Genomic DNA, 18,262 nt, shown 5'->3' on the forward strand with positions numbered 1-18,262 from the left:
TCTAATAATGTGTATGAGGAGATGGTGCATCACTGTCTGATTCACAACTGAGCTGATACCACCAGTCTGTCTGATTCACAACTGAGCTGATACCACCAGTCTGTCTGATTCACAACTGAGCTGATACCACCAGTCTGTCTGATTCACAACTGAGCTGATACCACCAGTCTGTCTGATTCACAACTGAGCTGATACCACCAGTCTGACTGATTCAGTGTGTGCGTGTTACCTTGATTGAGTGTGCGCTGGCTTGACAAGGACCTTTCAAAGGCAGTTTGCGCACATAGGGTATTCATGTGGCGCATGCACTTTCATGAATTCACGCACATGCAGGCCGGCTAGCTCTGTTCAGGTATTCACCTTGGCTCCCCAACGGCAGTGTAGGGAATATCAATTAGCAGATTTGCCCTGTCTGGTCCTATGGAGAGTGAAACATGTGTCTGGCCCAGTCTAAGCATCTGCCTAGATGTATTTGTACTGGCTCCCTTGGTTCCCTCTCCCTCTCCCTCTCCCTGTTTGGAGAGAGCGATTAGGCGACGAGGCTGGAGGAGAGACAAAGGAACTTAAACACAAACAGTCATTTTACATGCTGCTGTCATTTTGAATTACTTCAGTGTCTTTCTTCATGACTTGGAGTCATACTGGGATGTTTACCCCCAGAACGAAGCAGATAATTGTCGTACAATGTTCCACTCATTATCTTCTACTAAACAGAATAATGACTGTGTCTCCTAATGTTTTAGGGAGCGCTCTGTAGCGTTTTGTAAACGCTTCTGTGCAAGGCTTTTTCGTGTAGATGTGTTTTTGTAAACGCTTCTGTTTGTTTATTTCTGGTCTTGTGTGTTTGCCAGTGTTCATTTCGTCAACAAAAATAGTGACTAAAATATTAGTCACACCTATTTTTTCAGTGGCAATTGACGAGACTATGGCTGACTAAATAGTCCCTAAAAAAAACTATAACTTAATAAGGAAAATTATTATTGATTTCAGTTGACGGAGACGAGACTATATTATCTCTGTGACTAAATTCTGACTACTAAGTGGACTGACCAAGAGTCTTGAAAAGATTGAGAGCTTTTCAGTGATAAGCACAATTAATATTAGCAGCACAGATGTTCTGTTCAGCAGTGGGAAGGACACGCCACACCCGGAACGCCCAGCCTACATCAGCTTGTGAGCTGCGGGGGAGCAAGCGATGAGTGTGGGCAGAAAGGCTCTGCTCCGGCTCCACCTCCGATTACACATCACACAGGCGACTCTCTTGCTTCCTCGTAGCTAACCAGTCCCCACCAGTCTTCTAGTTAGATACCATTCGCCTGGTTAAGAAACACAAGCTGCTTTACGAAATTAAAAACAATAACGGAATTGAGTTTAATAGTAAAACAACAGTCTACTGTAGCTATATTTTTCTCTCCCTTGAGTATAGACAAGTGTATGAATTTGTAGTCTCGTTCAACCCTCGCACTTTTCTCCACTACATTTCATAGCCAGGTTATGTAACCAATGTACTAGCAAAGTCTCCCTCTTTTCCTCAGAGAAATCGTTGAAAATATACAGTTTTTACTTTCTATCATGCATTGGTGGACCACATTTTACATTAATAAAACGTATCGGACCGGACCATTAACAGTTTGTTTAGGATAAACCTTGTTCAGTCATGTTACCTCATTCGCTGACTGTAGCTAACAACCTTGGGGTGCATTCAACAGGAATCAATGTTTTGGAACGTTCTGATAGAAATATGCTATGTAGAACAAACATGCCTCTCTAACATGTTGAATAAGGAACAACTTTGGCTCTCTTCAGGGCATTTCTATCTGCAACATTCTAGAACGTTTTTCAACTGAACGTAGCCATGGTAACATTACCAATGGTCTATATGCAAACACTTGCTGGCACATAAAGAAAGGAAAATGGATAGTAAACAATTTATTGACTAAATCCTCTTGGCATTACACTATATCTGACTGGGTTAATAACTCCTCTATATCTGACTGGGTTAATAACTCCTCTATATCTGACTGGGTTAATAACTCCTCTATATCTGACTGGGTTAATAACTCCTCTATATCTGACTGGGTTAATAACTCCTCTATATCTGACTGGGTTAATAACTCCTCTATATCTGACTGGGTAAATAACTCCTCTATATCTGACTGGGTAAATAACTCCTCTATATCTGACTGGGTTAATAACTCCTCTATATCTGACTGGGTGAATAAATCCTCTATATCTGACTGGGTGAATAACTCATCTATATCTGACTGGGTAAATAACTCCTCTATATCTGACTGGGTTAATAACTCCTCTATATCTGACTGGGTAAATAACACCTCTATATCTGACTGGGTAAATAACTCCTCTATATCTGACTGGGTAAATAACTCCTCTATATCTGACTGGGTTAATAACTCCTCTATATCTGACTGGGTGAATAAATCCTCTATATCTGACTGGGTGAATAACTCATCTATATCTGACTGGGTAAATAACTCCTCTATATCTGACTGGGTTAATAACTCCTCTATATCTGACTGGGTAAATAACACCTCTATATCTGACTGGGTAAATAACTCCTCTATATCTGACTGGGTTAATAACTCCTCTATATCTGACTGGGTAAATAACACCTCTATATCTGACTGGGTAAATAACTCCTCTATATCTTACTGGGTGAATAAATCCTCTATATCTGACTGGGTGAATAACTCCTCTTGTCATTACACTATATCTGACTGGGTGAATAACTCATCTATATCTGACTGGGTAAATAACTCCTCTATATCTGACTGGGTTAATAACTCCTCTATATCTGACTGGGTAAATAACACCTCTATATCTGACTGGGTAAATAACTCCTCTATATCTGACTGGGTGAATAACTCCTCTATATCTGACTGGGTGAATAACTCCTCTTGTCATTACACTATATCTGACTGGTAAATAACTCCTCTATATCTGACTGGGTAAATAACTCTTCTATATCTGACTGGGTGAATAACTCCTCTTGTCATTACACTATATCTGACTGGTAAATAACTCCTCTATATCTGACTGGGTAAATAACTCCTCTATATCTGACTGGGTGAATAACTCCTCTTGTCATTACACTATATCTGACTGGTAAATAACTCCTCTATATCTGACTGGGTAAATAACTCCTCTATATCTGACTGGGTGAATAACTCCTCTTGTCATTACACTATATCTGACTGGTAAATAACTCCTCTATATCTGACTGGGTAAATAACTCCTCTATATCTGACTGGGTTAATAACTCCTCTATATCTGACTGGGTAAATAACTCCTCTATATCTGACTGGGTAAATAACTCCTCTATATCTGACTGGGTAAATAACTCCTCTATATCTGACTGGGTGAATAACTCCTCTATATCTGACTGGGTGAATAACTCCTCTTGTCATTACACTATATCTGACTGGGTTAATAACTCCTCTATATCTGACTGGGTGAATAACTCCTCTATATCTGACTGGGTGAATAACTCCTCTATATCTGACTGGGTGAATAACTCCTCTTGTCATTACACTATATCTGACTTTATTTTGAGTTAATATGTTCCCAGTGACTCAGAGTACTTGGACCAGGACTCGAGCACAGGGGCTCGGACTTCAGCCATATGGACTCGTGACTCGACTATTGATGACTCGGACTCGAGCACAGGGGACTTTTGACTCAAGGTTTTGTGACTTGACTACATCACTGAGCAGAACAGCCATCAGCTCCCATTCAAAGTTATTATTGTAAAACTTCTGTACATCAGAGTGGTGTCTATGGAACGTTGATAACAAAGACTTTGTCCCTCTCTCTCTCTCTCTCTTTCTCTCTGTGTCTCTCCGTCTCGCTCTCTCTCTCTGTCGCTCTCTCGCTGTCTCTCTCTCTCTCTCTGTGTCTCTCTCTCTCTGTCTCTCTCCGTCTCGCTCTCTGTCGCTCTCTCTCGTTCTCTCTCTAGACTACATTTTTTTAAAGAGTGCCAAAATGAATGCTGGTGTGTGTTTCACTGTGTCACAGTGTTCCTATGTGTGCACATGTCTGAACGGTGTGGATGCTTATGCGTAAGAATCCTGTTGCCCAGGGGGACATAGAGCTGTAGAACCCTCCCGATCTCATCAGCACAGCTCAAATGGTTTTCCTCCCCGTGCTTGGTCATGCTTAAGTTGAGCCTCTCTATATTTAATTTATTTATTTATTTATCCATTATTTTACCAGGTAAGTTGACTGAGAACACGTTCTCATTTGCAGCAACGACCTGGGGAATAGTTACAGGGGATGAATGAACCAATTGTAAACTGGGGATTATTAGGTGACCATGATGGTTTGAGGGCCAGATTGGGAATTTAGCCAGGACACCGAGGTTAACACCCCTACTCTTAAGATAAGTGCCATGGGATCTTTAATGACCTCAGAGAGTCAGGACACCTGTTTAGCATCCCATCCGAAAGACGGCACCCTACACAGGGCAGTGTCCCCAATCACTGCCCTGGGGCATTGGGATCTTTTTTAGACCAGAGGAAAGAGTGCCTCCTACTGGCCCTCCAACACCACTTACAGCAGCATCTGGTCTCCCATCCAGGAACTGACCAGGACCAACCCTGCTTAGCTTCAGAAGCAAGTCAGCAGTGGTATGTAGGGTGGTATGCTGCTGGCATATATGGTCTATATGCTGTTACCAAGGCCACAGTGTACTACTACTATATGAGGGTGGCAGGTAGCCTAGTGGTTAGAGCGTTGGACTAGTAACTGAAAGGTTGAAAGATCGAATCCCTTTTTAGCTCCACAGATAAATTATTAGACTGTATTAGTAATTGAAATACTTGGATGGCTCACAACTTCCTCCAGCTAAATCAAGACAAGGACTTGTTGTTGGAGCCAAAAAACCAACAATTTTTCATTTTTTACATGTTTTATTTGACCTTTATTTCACTAGGCTTGTAACCGTGTAGCGTGTTATGTTGCATTCATGCCTGAAAGGTGCTCTATGAAGCTTGATTTGATCTGATGGAGGCCTGGATGTAATAGAGACTTTAGGTTCATATGTTATCAACGCTTACAGTGCATTCGGAGAGTATTCAGACCCCTTCACTTTTTCCACATTTTGTTAAGTTACAACTTTATTATAAAATGTATTAAATTGTTTTTCCCCACACCAACCAACACACAATACCCCATACTGACAAAGCAAAAGCAGGTTTACAGAATTTTGAGCAAATGTATAAAATTAAAAATTAAAATAAAACACATTTAAATAAGTATTCAGACCCTTTGCTCAGTACTTTGTTGAAGCATCTTTGGCAGAGATTACAGCCTCGAGTCTTCTTGGGTATGACGCTACAAGCTTGGCACACCTGTAACGTAACAAAATGTGGAAAAGGGGATGGGGTCTAGATTATTTCTGAATGCTTTTATCAACACTTTCCTGACCTTTCCTGATGTCTGTCACATCGTAGATTAGAAAAGTCTTATGCAATGACCTGTCTTGCCATCAAGGATGCGGTGCAGTAACTGTGCTGTGTGTGTGTGTGTGTGTGTGTGTGTGTGTGTGTGTGTGCGTGCGTGCGTGCGTGTGTGTGTCAGAGAGATAAATAACTCCAATCCAGAGGGCAGAGGACCCAGTAAGTCAGTGTTCCCCAACTGGCGGCCCACTAGTTGTATTTGGACCTTGGGTGATTTTATTTGGCCCCCTAAGTTTTCTGAGCAAATTGTTTTATTTATTGGACATATAAAAAAAAATATATGTAAAAACACCAGCCAATCAGCTCCATGTGATTTTAATTTGGGAAATCTGTTCCCAAAGTATTCCCACACCCAATAGAGAGACGTGATCGTATAAAAATTGAGTTTTGGAAGGATGATGTTTCAGTGAAACATTTCATCTGTTTGAGCATTGTTGCAGTCGATTTATTTTGTAATTATGTTCCCGGGCCCCTGACCGCTCCAGAAAAAAAAAAATCTGAATTTAGTTGATGACGCCTGCAGTAAGCGTTGCCATGATGAATGTGGATCATCCTTGTGTGTGTATGTCTAGTGTCATGCCAGTATACAGTGTTCAGTAGATGATGCCTAAGTCCTTCCAAAAGCTGACGGTCCAGCCTGACACCATATGGAATTACGTTTGATTAATTGCCTGGGTTTTTTATTTATTTCTGCCTTTTTGAAGTTGCCTTGTTGAATATAAGCCTTTGTGGTGATCAGATCCACACTTGAGTCACACACCAAATGAGCAGCTTTTAGCATGAACAAGAATGGCTCCTTTCTTCGACAGCTGAGTGCAATGAAACTCCATGGCGTCCACTCTCACTAAATCACTCCAGACATTCTATGGATGGCCAGCAGCTTCCTTGATGTGTCGCTGAGGGGGATCATTCCTTTGGAAGGCTTTCCAGGTGAGCTGGAGGTGTAATGACTGTCTTTTAATGGGACTATGTTTGCCTTGAGGATCGATCTAGTCATCTGAGGAACCAGAAAGAAATAGCCAAGAAAGTAGTCAGGATATTCATTGGTAGTTTTGAGTGTCAGTGTTGTAGCGGGTAGTCAAGGATCCCGGTTTTGGGTTTCCTCATAGTTAACGTTGACATTTTCTGGTGGCAAGTGGGGTTTCCTCATCTGATGCAATGATGGTACTTGAAGAAGCCAATGGGCTCAACATCCACGTGAAGATGTTAGTATCTCTCTGTCATGTTATCACCTCTCATAACAAAAATGCAAGGGTCAGAAGATGGATTATATGCTGTTTAGCCACCTTAATAGAGCTTGAGGTGTGTCTAAGGGCTATTTGACCAATAAGGAGAGTGATGGAGTGCTGCATCAGATGACCTGGCTTCCACAATCACCCGACCTCAACCCAATTGAGATGGTTTGGGATGAGTTAGACCACAGAGTGAAGGAAAAGCAACCAACAAGTGCTCAGCATATGTGGGAACTCCTTCAAGACTGTTGGAATAGCATTCCAGGTGAAGCTGGTTGAGAGAATGCCAAGAGTGTGCAAAGCTGTCATCAAGGCAAAGGGTGGCTACTTTGAAGAATCTAAAATCTAAAATATATTTTGATTTGTTTAATTATTTTTGTAGGTTACTACATGATTCCATATGTGTTATTTCATAGTGTTGATTTCTCCACTATTATTCTACAATGTATAAAATAATAAAAATATAGAACAACCCTTTTGACTGGCTTCACACGTGACCGCCACAATGTCATCACATCTCCAGATAATGACTTCCCTCACAATGATATCAGCCTCATAGACCCTAGGAGTGATGGATGATTCTAATCAGATGCCCTATTCATGATTTATTAACGTCCTTCTACTGAAGGGTTTCAAAATGGCTGCCTGTTTTACCTTTTTACCCTTGCTGTTCAGTGAATGGGGAGACTGAGACACAGAGCTGGCTGTTGAGGAGTGTGTTGGCTTCAGCGGATTTCTAGGTCCCAACGTTCTCGTAGTACTCCACAGATCACCTCTGACATGAAAATGGAGCACAGTTGATGAGGTTGTTTAGAGAGGTGAGGGTGAAAGGAGCACATTGGATATCAAATATCTTCGCTGAGTAAGATATCAAGTTTATATGTGATTTATTCAGACATGTTCTTTAAAGCTCATCGTTGTTTGTGCTGTGGACTATAGAGACGAAGCCTCAAGTCGTCCTGCCTTGTCTACTTCAATTCTCTTTGTCTTGTCGTGGGTGGCAGGTAGCCTAGCAGTGTGTTGGGACAGTTATCGAAAGGTTGCTAGTTCGAATCCCCAAGGTGAAAAAGATCTGTTGATGTGCCACACTTCCAATCCACACATGTATGTATATAATACACACTGGTACATGTGTGAAGTAGAACAAATTTAAGCACCCGCCAAATTACTATATTGTGTAGTCTCACTGGATTTGGGTCTTAATCTTGATACTAGCCATCACGGATCCGGGATCGTGAATACAGCCTCAAGCTCATTACCATAACGCAACGTTAACTATTCATGAAAATCGCAAATGAAATGAAATAAATATAATAGCTCTCAAGCTTAGCCTTTTGTTAACAACACTGTCATCTCAGATTTTCAAAATATGCTTTTCAACCATAGCAAAACAAGCATTTGTGTAACAGTATTGATAGCTAGCGTAGCATTTAGCGTAGCATTTAGCGTAGCATTCAGCAGGCAACATTTTCACAAAAACAAGAAAAGCATTCAAATAAAATCATTTACCTTTGAAGAACTTCGGATGTTTTCAATGAGGAGACTCTCAGTTAGATAGCAAATGTTCAGTTTTTCCAAAAATATTCTTTGTGTAGGAGAAATCGCTCCGTTTTGTTCAAAACCGAAAAAAATAAATAAATAAATAAATAAATAAATTCTGTCATCAAAACGCCAAACTTTTTTCCAAATTAACTCCATAATATCGATAATATGTTTTTCACATATCTCTTCGATGATATATAGTTCGTGGAAGTCTGCTTTCTCCTCTGAATCCCATGGAAGAATGCTTGCAGCTGAAGATTACGCACCAATTTCGACAAAGGACACCGGGCGGACACCTGGTAAATGTAGTCTCTTATGGCCAATCTTCCAATGATATGCCTACAAATACGTCACAATGCTGCAGACACCTTAGGGAAACGGCAGAAAGTGTAGGCTCGTTCCTGGCGCATTCACAGCCATATAAGGAGACAATGGAAAACAGCGCCTCAAAAATTTTGCTCACTTCCTGTTTGAAGTTTCATCTTGGTTTCGCCTGTAGCATCAGTTCTGGGGCACTCACAGACAATATCTTTGCAGATTTGGAAACGTCAGAGTGTTTTCTTTCCAAAGCTGTCAATTATATGCATAGCCGAGCATCTTTTCGTGACAAAATATTGCGCTTAAAACGGGCACGTTTTTTTATCCAATAATGAAATAGCGCCCCCATATTTTCAAGAGGTTAATTAATTAGTCCACCTATTGGTTTCTCTGTTTTTCCTCAGTTCTCCTCTTCTGAAGTTTGTGGAGCACCATATATGGTCATGTAAGGCGTCTCCGCTAGCAATAGGTTTTTCTGTTGACTCAACATGGGTCTCCTCCCCCTCTCTATCCCCCCTTGCTCCAAGATCCCCCACTTCAGACAGCCCGTTGCTCTCTAATTGCTCATTTGGGTGCTTCGACAAAACAATTGGAGACGTATTACCAAAGGTAGGGGTTTCAGGTGTGCAGTAATTGAAGTAGGGTCAGGTGGTAAGTGGACCGTCCTGCTTCCTCTCACACAAATCATCTGGGCTTTGCTCTGGCTGATTATACTGAGACTTTTCAAAATGGCTAATTTCAGATCTCATAACAGTGTATGGAGCTAATAGACTTTTAAGCAAATGGGGGGGGGGGGGGTTATAGGATGGAAATATGACAGTCAACGATATCTCATCCATGGTATGTAGTGGATGAGCTGTTTTACTGGGTTGTAGCTGACACTGCACAGCTGAAATAGTATGGGGGGGGGGTTATAGGATGGAAATATGACAGTCAACGATATCTCATCCATGGTATGTAGTGGATGAGCTGTTTTACTGGGTTGTAGCTGACACTGCACAGCTGAAATAGTATGGGGGGGGGGGTTATAGGATGGAAATATGACAGTCAACGATATCTCATCCATGGTATGTAGTGGATGAGCTGTTTTACTGGGTTGTAGCTGACACACTGCACAGCTGAAATAGTATGGGGGGGGGGGGGGGGGTTATAGGATGGAAATATGACAGTCAACGATATCTCATCCATGGTATGTAGTGGATGAGCTGTTTTACTGGGTTGTAGCTGACACACTGCACAGCTGAAATAGTATGCATTTCTGTATTACTCTACAAACCCCTGGAATCATATTGATTTAGTTGGTTATTTAGCCATGAAGATACGGATCTATTTAAACATGAAGGAGCTATTTGCTCTTTGCATTTTAGATTTCTTGGTGTATTGGTTCCATTAGGTCATTCTCCTGTCCATCTGTGTAATGTCATCAGCCCTTTAGCTCTGTATCCTCAGGTCAGTAAACATACGATACACTAACACATGGCCTTTCTGTCACCTACTGGCAGTAACTATTGTTAGTCCTACAGCTAGAGCCTGAGGCATTGTGGGAACCTTAGGGGAGGTTAGGGCCTGACACATTGTGGGAACATTACGGAACGTTAGGGTTCAGGGCCTGAGGCGTTGTGGGAACATTAGGGAATGTTAGGGTTCAGGGCCTGAGGCATTGTGGGAACATTAGGGAATGTTAGGGTTCAGGGCCTGAGGCATTGCGGGAACATTAGGGAACGTTAGGGCCTGACACATTGTGGGAACATTAGAGAACGTTAGGGTTCAGGGCCTGAGACGTTGTGGGAACATTAGTGTTCAGGGACTGAGGTGTTGTGGGAAATCTCGGGAACGTTAGGGTTTAGGGCCCGAGGCGTTGTGGAAACGCTAGGGCCTGAGGCCACTAATTTCTCCTCTGGTGTGGAGCGGGCCAGTACCCCAGATGGCCTGCCCTGTAATGAGGGTGGGTGAGGGATGGGACCCGCTTCTGGAGAGGGGGGCGTTGCCAGTCAGGGGGATGGAAGGGGGCAGAGCTTCAGGGATATGTCCAGGAAAAAAGAGTGGTAAATGTGAGTTTGTGTGTTTCACATACTGCACATTGCTAGAACATTCTGTTGAGTTTGTTAGATTTGGGATATGGTGATTGTGTGTCCTCTTGATGACCTATTTCACCCATATTCTACCCAAGGCTTAGTCGGGTCTTGTCCCTCCATTGAAAGTGTCAAGGCTGCAGAGCTTGTTTCAGCTGATGTGACAATGCTAATTAGGCTTTCTCTGGGTGACTGTGCCGCCATATCTCAGTGTGTCCAGCCCTGGGTCTAATGCAGAAGGACAGACAGACAGACCGGCCTGCCTGCTTCACGCTCACAGCCATATTTTACTAGAAGACCATACTTAATTAGACAAGCCATATTTTACTAGAAGACAATACTTAATTAGACAAGCCATATTTTACTAGAAGATCATACTTAATTAGACAAGCCATATTTTACTAGAAGACCATACTTAATTAGACAAGCCATATTTTACTAGAAGACAATACTTAATTAGACAAGCCATATTTTACTAGAAGACCATACTTAATTAGACAAGCCATATTTTACTAGAAGACCATACTTAATTAGACAAGCCATATTTTACTAGAAGACCATACTTAATTAGACAAGCCATATTTTACTAGAAGACCATACTTAATTAGACAAGCCATATTTTACTAGAAGACCATACTTAATTAGACAAGCCATATTTTACTAGAAGACCATACTTAATTAGACAAGCCATATTTTACTAGAAGACCATACTTAATTAGACAAGCCATATTTTACTAGAAGATCATACTTAATTAGACAAGCCATATTTTACTAGAAGACCATACTTAATTAGACAAGCCATATTTTACTAGAAGACAATACTTAATTAGACAAGCCATATTTTACTAGAAGACCATACTTAATTAGACAAGCCATATTTTACTAGAAGACCATACTTAATTAGACAAGCCATATTTTACTAGAAGACCATACTTAATTAGACAAGCCATATTTTACTAGAAGACCATACTTAATTAGACAAGCCATATTTTACTAGAAGACCATACTTAATTAGACAAGCCATATTTTACTAGAAGACCATACTTAATTAGACAAGCCATATTTTACTAGAAGACCATACTTAATTAGACAAGCCATATTTTACTAGAAGACCATACTTAATTAGACAAGCCATATTTTACTAGAAGACCATACTTAATTAGACAAGCCATATTTTACTAGAAGACCATACTTAATTAGACAAGCCATATTTTACTAGAAGACCATACTTAAAATTAGACAAGCCATATTTTACTAGAATACCATACTTAATTAGACAAGCCATATTTTACTAGAAGACCATACTTAATTAGACAAGCCATATTTTACTAGAAGACAATACTTAATTAGACAAGCCATATTTTACTAGAATACCATACTTAATTAGACAAGCCATATTTTACTAGAATACCATACTTAATTAGACAAGCCATATTTTACTAGAAGACCATACTTAATTAGACAAGCCATATTTTACTAGAAGACCATACTTAATTAGACAAGCCATATTTTACTAGAAGACCATACTTAATTAGACAAGCCATATTTTACTAGAAGACCATACTTAATTAGACAAGCCATATTTTACTAGAAGACCATACTTAATTAGACAAGCCATATTTTACTAGAAGACCATACTTAATTAGACAAGCCATATTTTACTAGAAGACCATACTTAATTAGACAAGCCATATTTTACTAGAAGACCATACTTAATTAGACAAGCCATATTTTACTAGAAGACCATACTTAATTAGACAAGCCATATTTTACTAGAAGACCATACTTAATTAGACAAGCCATATTTTACTAGAAGACAATACTTAATTAGACAAGCCATATTTTACTAGAAGACCATACTTAATTAGACAAGCCATATTTTACTAGAAGACCATACTTAATTAGACAAGCCATATTTTACTAGAAGACCATACTTAAAATTAGACAAGCCATATTTTACTAGAATACCATACTTAATTAGACAAGCCATATTTTACTAGAAGACCATACTTAATTAGACAAGCCATATTTTACTAGAAGACAATACTTAATTAGACAAGCCATATTTTACTAGAATACCATACTTAATTAGACAAGCCATATTTTACTAGAAGACCATACTTAATTAGACAAGCCATATTTTACTAGAAGACCATACTTAATTAGACAAGCCATATTTTACTAGAAGACCATACTTAATTAGACAAGCCATATTTTACTAGAAGACCATACTTAATTAGACAAGCCATATTTTACTAGAAGACCATACTTAATTAGACAAGCCATATTTTACTAGAAGACCATACTTAATTAGACAAGCCATATTTTACTAGAAGACCATACTTAATTAGACAAGCCATATTTTACTAGAATACCATACTTAATTAGACAAGCCATATTTTACTAGAAGACCATACTTAATTAGACAAGCCATATTTTACTAGAAGACCATACTTAATTAGACAAGCCATATTTTACTAGAAGACCATACTTAATTAGACAAGCCATATTTTACTAGAAGACCATACTTAATTAGACAAGCCATATTTTACTAGAAGACCATACTTAATTAGACAAGCCATATTTTACTAGAAGACCATACTTAATTAGACAAGCCATATTAGACAAGCCATATTTTACTAGAAGACAATACTTAATTAGACAAGCCATATTTTACTAGAAGACAATACTTAATTAGACAAGCCATATTTTACTAGAAGACCATACTTAATTAGACAAGCCATATTTTACTAGAAGACCATACTTAATTAGACAAGCCATATTTTACTAGAAGACCATACTTAATTAGACAAGCCATATTTTACTAGAAGACCATACTTAATTAGACAAGCCATATTTTACTAGAAGACCATACTTAATTAGACAAGCCATATTTTACTAGAAGACCATACTTAATTAGACAAGCCATATTTTACTAGAAGACCATACTTAATTAGACAAGCCATATTTTACTAGAAGACCATACTTAATTAGACAAGCCATATTTTACTAGAATACCATACTTAATTAGACAAGCCATATTTTACTAGAAGACCATACTTAATTAGACAAGCCATATTTTACTAGAAGACCATACTTAATTAGACAAGCCATATTTTACTAGAAGACCATACTTAATTAGACAAGCCATATTTTACTAGAAGACCATACTTAATTAGACAAGCCATATTTTACTAGAAGACCATACTTAATTAGACAAGCCATATTTTACTAGAAGACCATACTTAATTAGACAAGCCATATTTTACTAGAAGACCATACTTAATTAGACAAGCCATATTTTACTAGAAGACCATACTTAATTAGACAAGCCATATTTTACTAGAAGACCATACTTAATTAGACAAGCCATATTTTACTAGAAGACCATACTTAATTAGACAAGCCATATTTTACTAGAAGACCATACTTAATTAGACAAGCAGAGCATCATAAAACATTTGCAGTGACCAAAGGGTCTTTAAAAACCACTGCCACTTTTTCCCCTGTGAAGATAAAGATTTTGTTCTTTACTCAGAACAAGATACTGTATGGTTTGTAGAATGAAGGTGACACTATGTACTGTACTAGTGCAATATGTAGCCTAAATGAAATGGAAGTAGTTGTGTGTCTTCGTGTAGGCTGGTATATGTGTAACTGCGTAGGTTTGTGTTGGTGCATACATACATGTTTTAGGAACGCAATAATTGTGTGTGAATTTTTCTGTCTGTCTGGGAGTCTGTCTCTCTGTCCATGACAATATTGAGAGATGGACCTTAAGAGATGGTCATGGTCATTTTGGTTGTGGTTTTGCCTCAGCTCTGCTGATTGGTTTGATTGCACATGACACCACAGCATGGTATTAACACAACATGACAACAAAATGGTGGCAAAGTAACAGCACAAAGGCAAGAAGGTAGAGACAACAATACATCACGTGAAGCTGCCACAACTGTCAGTAAGTGTCCATGATTGAGTCCTGATTAAAGGATATTGTGTGTGTGTGTATTGTGGTTAATCACTTAAAATGTTTGTCATCCGGTTTGGTCATCGGCCCTGTTCTGTGGTGGTACTTGAGGTCAATATTTGAGGTCAGCAAGGCATTTGATGATAACTTCTGTCGTGACGTGACTGTCATTAATCTGATGACTGCTATTTATCGAATAATTACCTACTACTTTTAATTATCACTCGATTGAATTAATCATGTAACAATCAACTCATTAGGAATTTGGGGCACCACGGGAAAAGTTGTTTAACGAGTTACTGTCTCCCGACTTAAACTCTAAAGATATACAGATCTCTTACATCAATAACAGTCAATAATTAATTATTACCTCATCAGTCTCATTCTGAACGTTGCGTAATTGTTGGATATCTGCACGAACCCTAACCTAAGTGGTGAATCAGCAATACACAAATTGGCTTAATTATTTCTTTACAAACTAACTAAATCATCACACAGAATATGTAAACACACAGCATAGGTTATTGATTACATGCATAATACAATGAAAACATGTCCCTAGTGGACTAACAAAAGTATGACCGTTTGGTTACGCAATGGAAAGAGCGGGGTATGTAAGGAGAGGGAGAGACAAAGAGTCATCTTATCGTACATACATTTGGAAACTACGCTCACCGTAACCAGAATACTTACACCCTAACAACCGCTCATTCGAATTAGAAATGCAATATATATTTACACATAGATGTCTTTCTCTGTTGAAACTACTCTATCCGTCTATGGGAAGTGGTTCGATATAAGTCTCTGGTTGTCTACCAGAGGTCACAATGTCCTTCTTAGTTGTAGCCTTCTTCTGTCTTGGGGTGTTCGTTATAAAAGCTATCTGTCAGCCATGTGCCGAGCTGATCTGGCACCTTTAATCCTGATCTGGCACCTTTAATCCTCAGCAAGGAGAGAGAGTCATGACACTTCATTGACATGATCGGTATGGTTCTAAAATATGTTGTGTTTTCTCTCTCTCTCTCTCTCTCTCTCTCTCTCTCTCTCTCTCTCTCTCTCTCTTTCTCCCTCTCTCTCTCTCTCTCTCTTTCTCTCTCTCACACAGTAAAATCCAATAAGATGGACAAACCAGAGAAAGAGGAGAAGATGGACAACTTCGAGAAGTTGGACCAATTTAAGATGCTCGATAAACTAGACAAAGTGGAGAAGAAGGATACGACTGCGAAGACTGAAGCGTCAGTGAAGGTGGAGTACGCAGTCCCACTGGACAAAGAAGAGAAGATAGATCAAATGGACAAGGCAGAGAAAACAGAAAAGCTGGAGCCAACAGATAAGGCAGAAAACACAGATGAAGAAGAGAAATCAGAGAAGATGGATAAAATGGACAAGGACAAGAAGACTGACATGGTAGAGAAGATGGATATGGTGCAAAAGACCGAAAAAGAAGAAAAAACTGAGAAGATGGATAAGGATGAGAAGACTGACAAGGTAGAGAAGATGGATAAGGTGGAAACACCTGAGAAGACAGAACAGAAAGAACAGAGTATTGAAAAAGTGGAGAAGACCCCAGAAAAACAGGAGACATTGGTGAAGTCGAACACATTTGACAAGATGGAAACACAGTCTGACGAGGAGAAGACAGCCCATGTTGGAAAGGTAACAGTAACAACTGAGAAACAAACAGACAGAGCAGAGAAGCCCACAGACAAAGTGGAGGAGGAGAAGACAGAGAAAACAGACAAGGTGTGGGAGGAGGAGAAGAAGAAGACAGAGAAAACAGACAAGGTGGAGGAGGAGAAGAAGACAGAGAAAACAGACAAGCTGGAGGAGGAGGAGGAGAAGAAGAAGAAGACAGAGAAAACAGACAAGGTGTTGGAGGAGGAGGAGAAGAAGAAAAAGACAGAGAAAACAGACAAGGTGGAGGAGGAGAAGAAGACAGATAAAACAGACAGGGAGGAGGAGGAGAAGAAGACAGAGAAAACAGACAAGGTGGTGGAGGAGAAGAAGACAGAGAAAACAGACAGGGAGGAGGAGGAGAAGAAGACAGAGAAAACAGACAAGGTGGAGGAGGAGGAGAAGAAGAAAAAGACAGAGAAAACAGACAAGGTGGAGGAGGAGAAGAAGACAGAGAAAACAGACAGGGAGGAGGAGGAGAAGAAGACAGAGAAAACAGACAAGGTGGTGGAGGAGGAGAATAAGAAAAAGACAGAGAAAACAGACAAGGTGGAGGAGGAGGAGAAGAAGAAAAAGTCAGAGAAAACAGACAAGGTGGAGGATGAGAAATCCGAGAAAAAAGAGCTTAAAAGTCCTGAGAGGAAAACGGACAAGATAGCAGAGACAGCTGATAAGGCCAAAAAAACTGCAAGTAAACCTTCAACCAATGGGAGCGGTGCTGCACCAAGCCGGGACCTGCCAAGTCCAGACAAGAAGACCAAGGTAGGCCAGAGTCAAGGTTTAAAGTGGAACATTATCAAATCTTACATCATTCTTGCTGCTAACGCTGCTGCTTCTTCTTCTTTATTTGTCCATATAGTAGTGGGATAAGACTAAAAGTAGTCCATGGAACTCACTTTCATTTAAGTAATATCAGTCATAACATTATTATCAGAACAATAAAAAGATTTTGGTCCTTGTTGTTTTAGTGCAGATTTGAACTCGATGTAACTTCTTCATTGAGTGTTTGTTTTTGTCAGGCACACAGTTCCATTTGTTGGTATTCTGTTGATTATGGTTAGGGCTGCGTCTGCTGCTGTTATCCTGCTGCTGTTATTCTGCTGTTGTTATCCTGCTGCTGTTATCCTGCTGCTGTTATCCTGCTGCTGTGATTCTGCTGTTGTTATCCTGCTGCTGTTATCCTGCTGCTGTTATCCTGTTATCCTGCTGCTGTTATCCTGCTGCTGTTATCCTGCTGCTGTTATTCTGCTGCTGTTATCCTGCTGTTGTTATCCTGCTGCTGTTATCCTGTTATCCTGCTGCTGTTATTCTGCTGCTGTTATCCTGTTATCCTGCTGTTGTTATCCTGCTGCTGTTATCCTGCTGCTGTTATTCTGCTGCTGTTATTCTGCTGCTGTTATCCTGTTGCTGTTATCCTGTTATCCTGCTGCTGTTATCCTGTTGCTTTTAACCTGCTGCTGTTATCCTGTTGTTGTTATCCTGTTGCTGTTATCCTGCTGCTGTTATCCTGCTGCTGTTATCCTGTTGTTGTTATCCTGTTGCTGTTATCCTGCTGCTGTTATCCTGCTGCTGTTATCCTGTTGATGTTAACATGCTGCTGTTATCCTGTTGCTGTTATCCTGTTTCTATTATCCTGCTGCTGTTATCCTGCTTCTGTTGCTTTCTCCTGCTGTTATCCTGCTGCTGTTATCCTGTTGCTTTTAACCTGCTGCTGTTATCCTGCTGCTGTTATCCTGTTGCTGTTATCCTGTTGCTGTTATCCTGTTGCTGTTATCCTGCTGCTGTTATCCTGTTACTGTTAACATGCTGATGTTATCCTGCTGCTGTTATCCTGTTATCCTGTTGCTGTTATCCTGTTTCTATTATCCTGCTGCTGTTATCCTGCTTATGTTGCTTTCTCCTGCTGTTATCCTGCTGCTGGTATCCTGCTGCTATTATCCTGTTTCTGTTATCCTGCTGCTGTTATCCTGTTATCCTGTTGCT

At 39.9% G+C, this 18,262-nt stretch overlaps 1 protein-coding gene across 16 annotated transcripts in view; it reads left to right on the forward strand.

Moving 5' to 3' along the window:
* Positions 1 to 18,262, forward strand: part of LOC110535213 (uncharacterized) — a 166,574-nt gene that overhangs the window by 117,466 nt on the left and 30,846 nt on the right. For 14 of the 16 annotated variants that reach the window (XM_090189283.1, XM_090189287.1, XM_090189286.1 and 11 more), the window contains one exon: positions 15,711 to 17,041. In XM_090189283.1, the coding sequence (XP_090045409.1) occupies positions 15,711 to 17,041 (1,331 nt within the window). The remainder of the gene's footprint in view (positions 1 to 15,710; positions 17,042 to 18,262) is intronic. The other 2 variants (XM_090189284.1, XM_090189292.1) reach the window with 1 other exon arrangement.

The sequence above is a fragment of the Oncorhynchus mykiss genome, chromosome 11, assembly GCF_057628025.1.
Source record: "Oncorhynchus mykiss isolate SJ-2025 chromosome 11, ASM5762802v1, whole genome shotgun sequence".
In the NCBI taxonomy this organism is placed as follows: domain Eukaryota; kingdom Metazoa; phylum Chordata; class Actinopteri; order Salmoniformes; family Salmonidae; genus Oncorhynchus; species Oncorhynchus mykiss.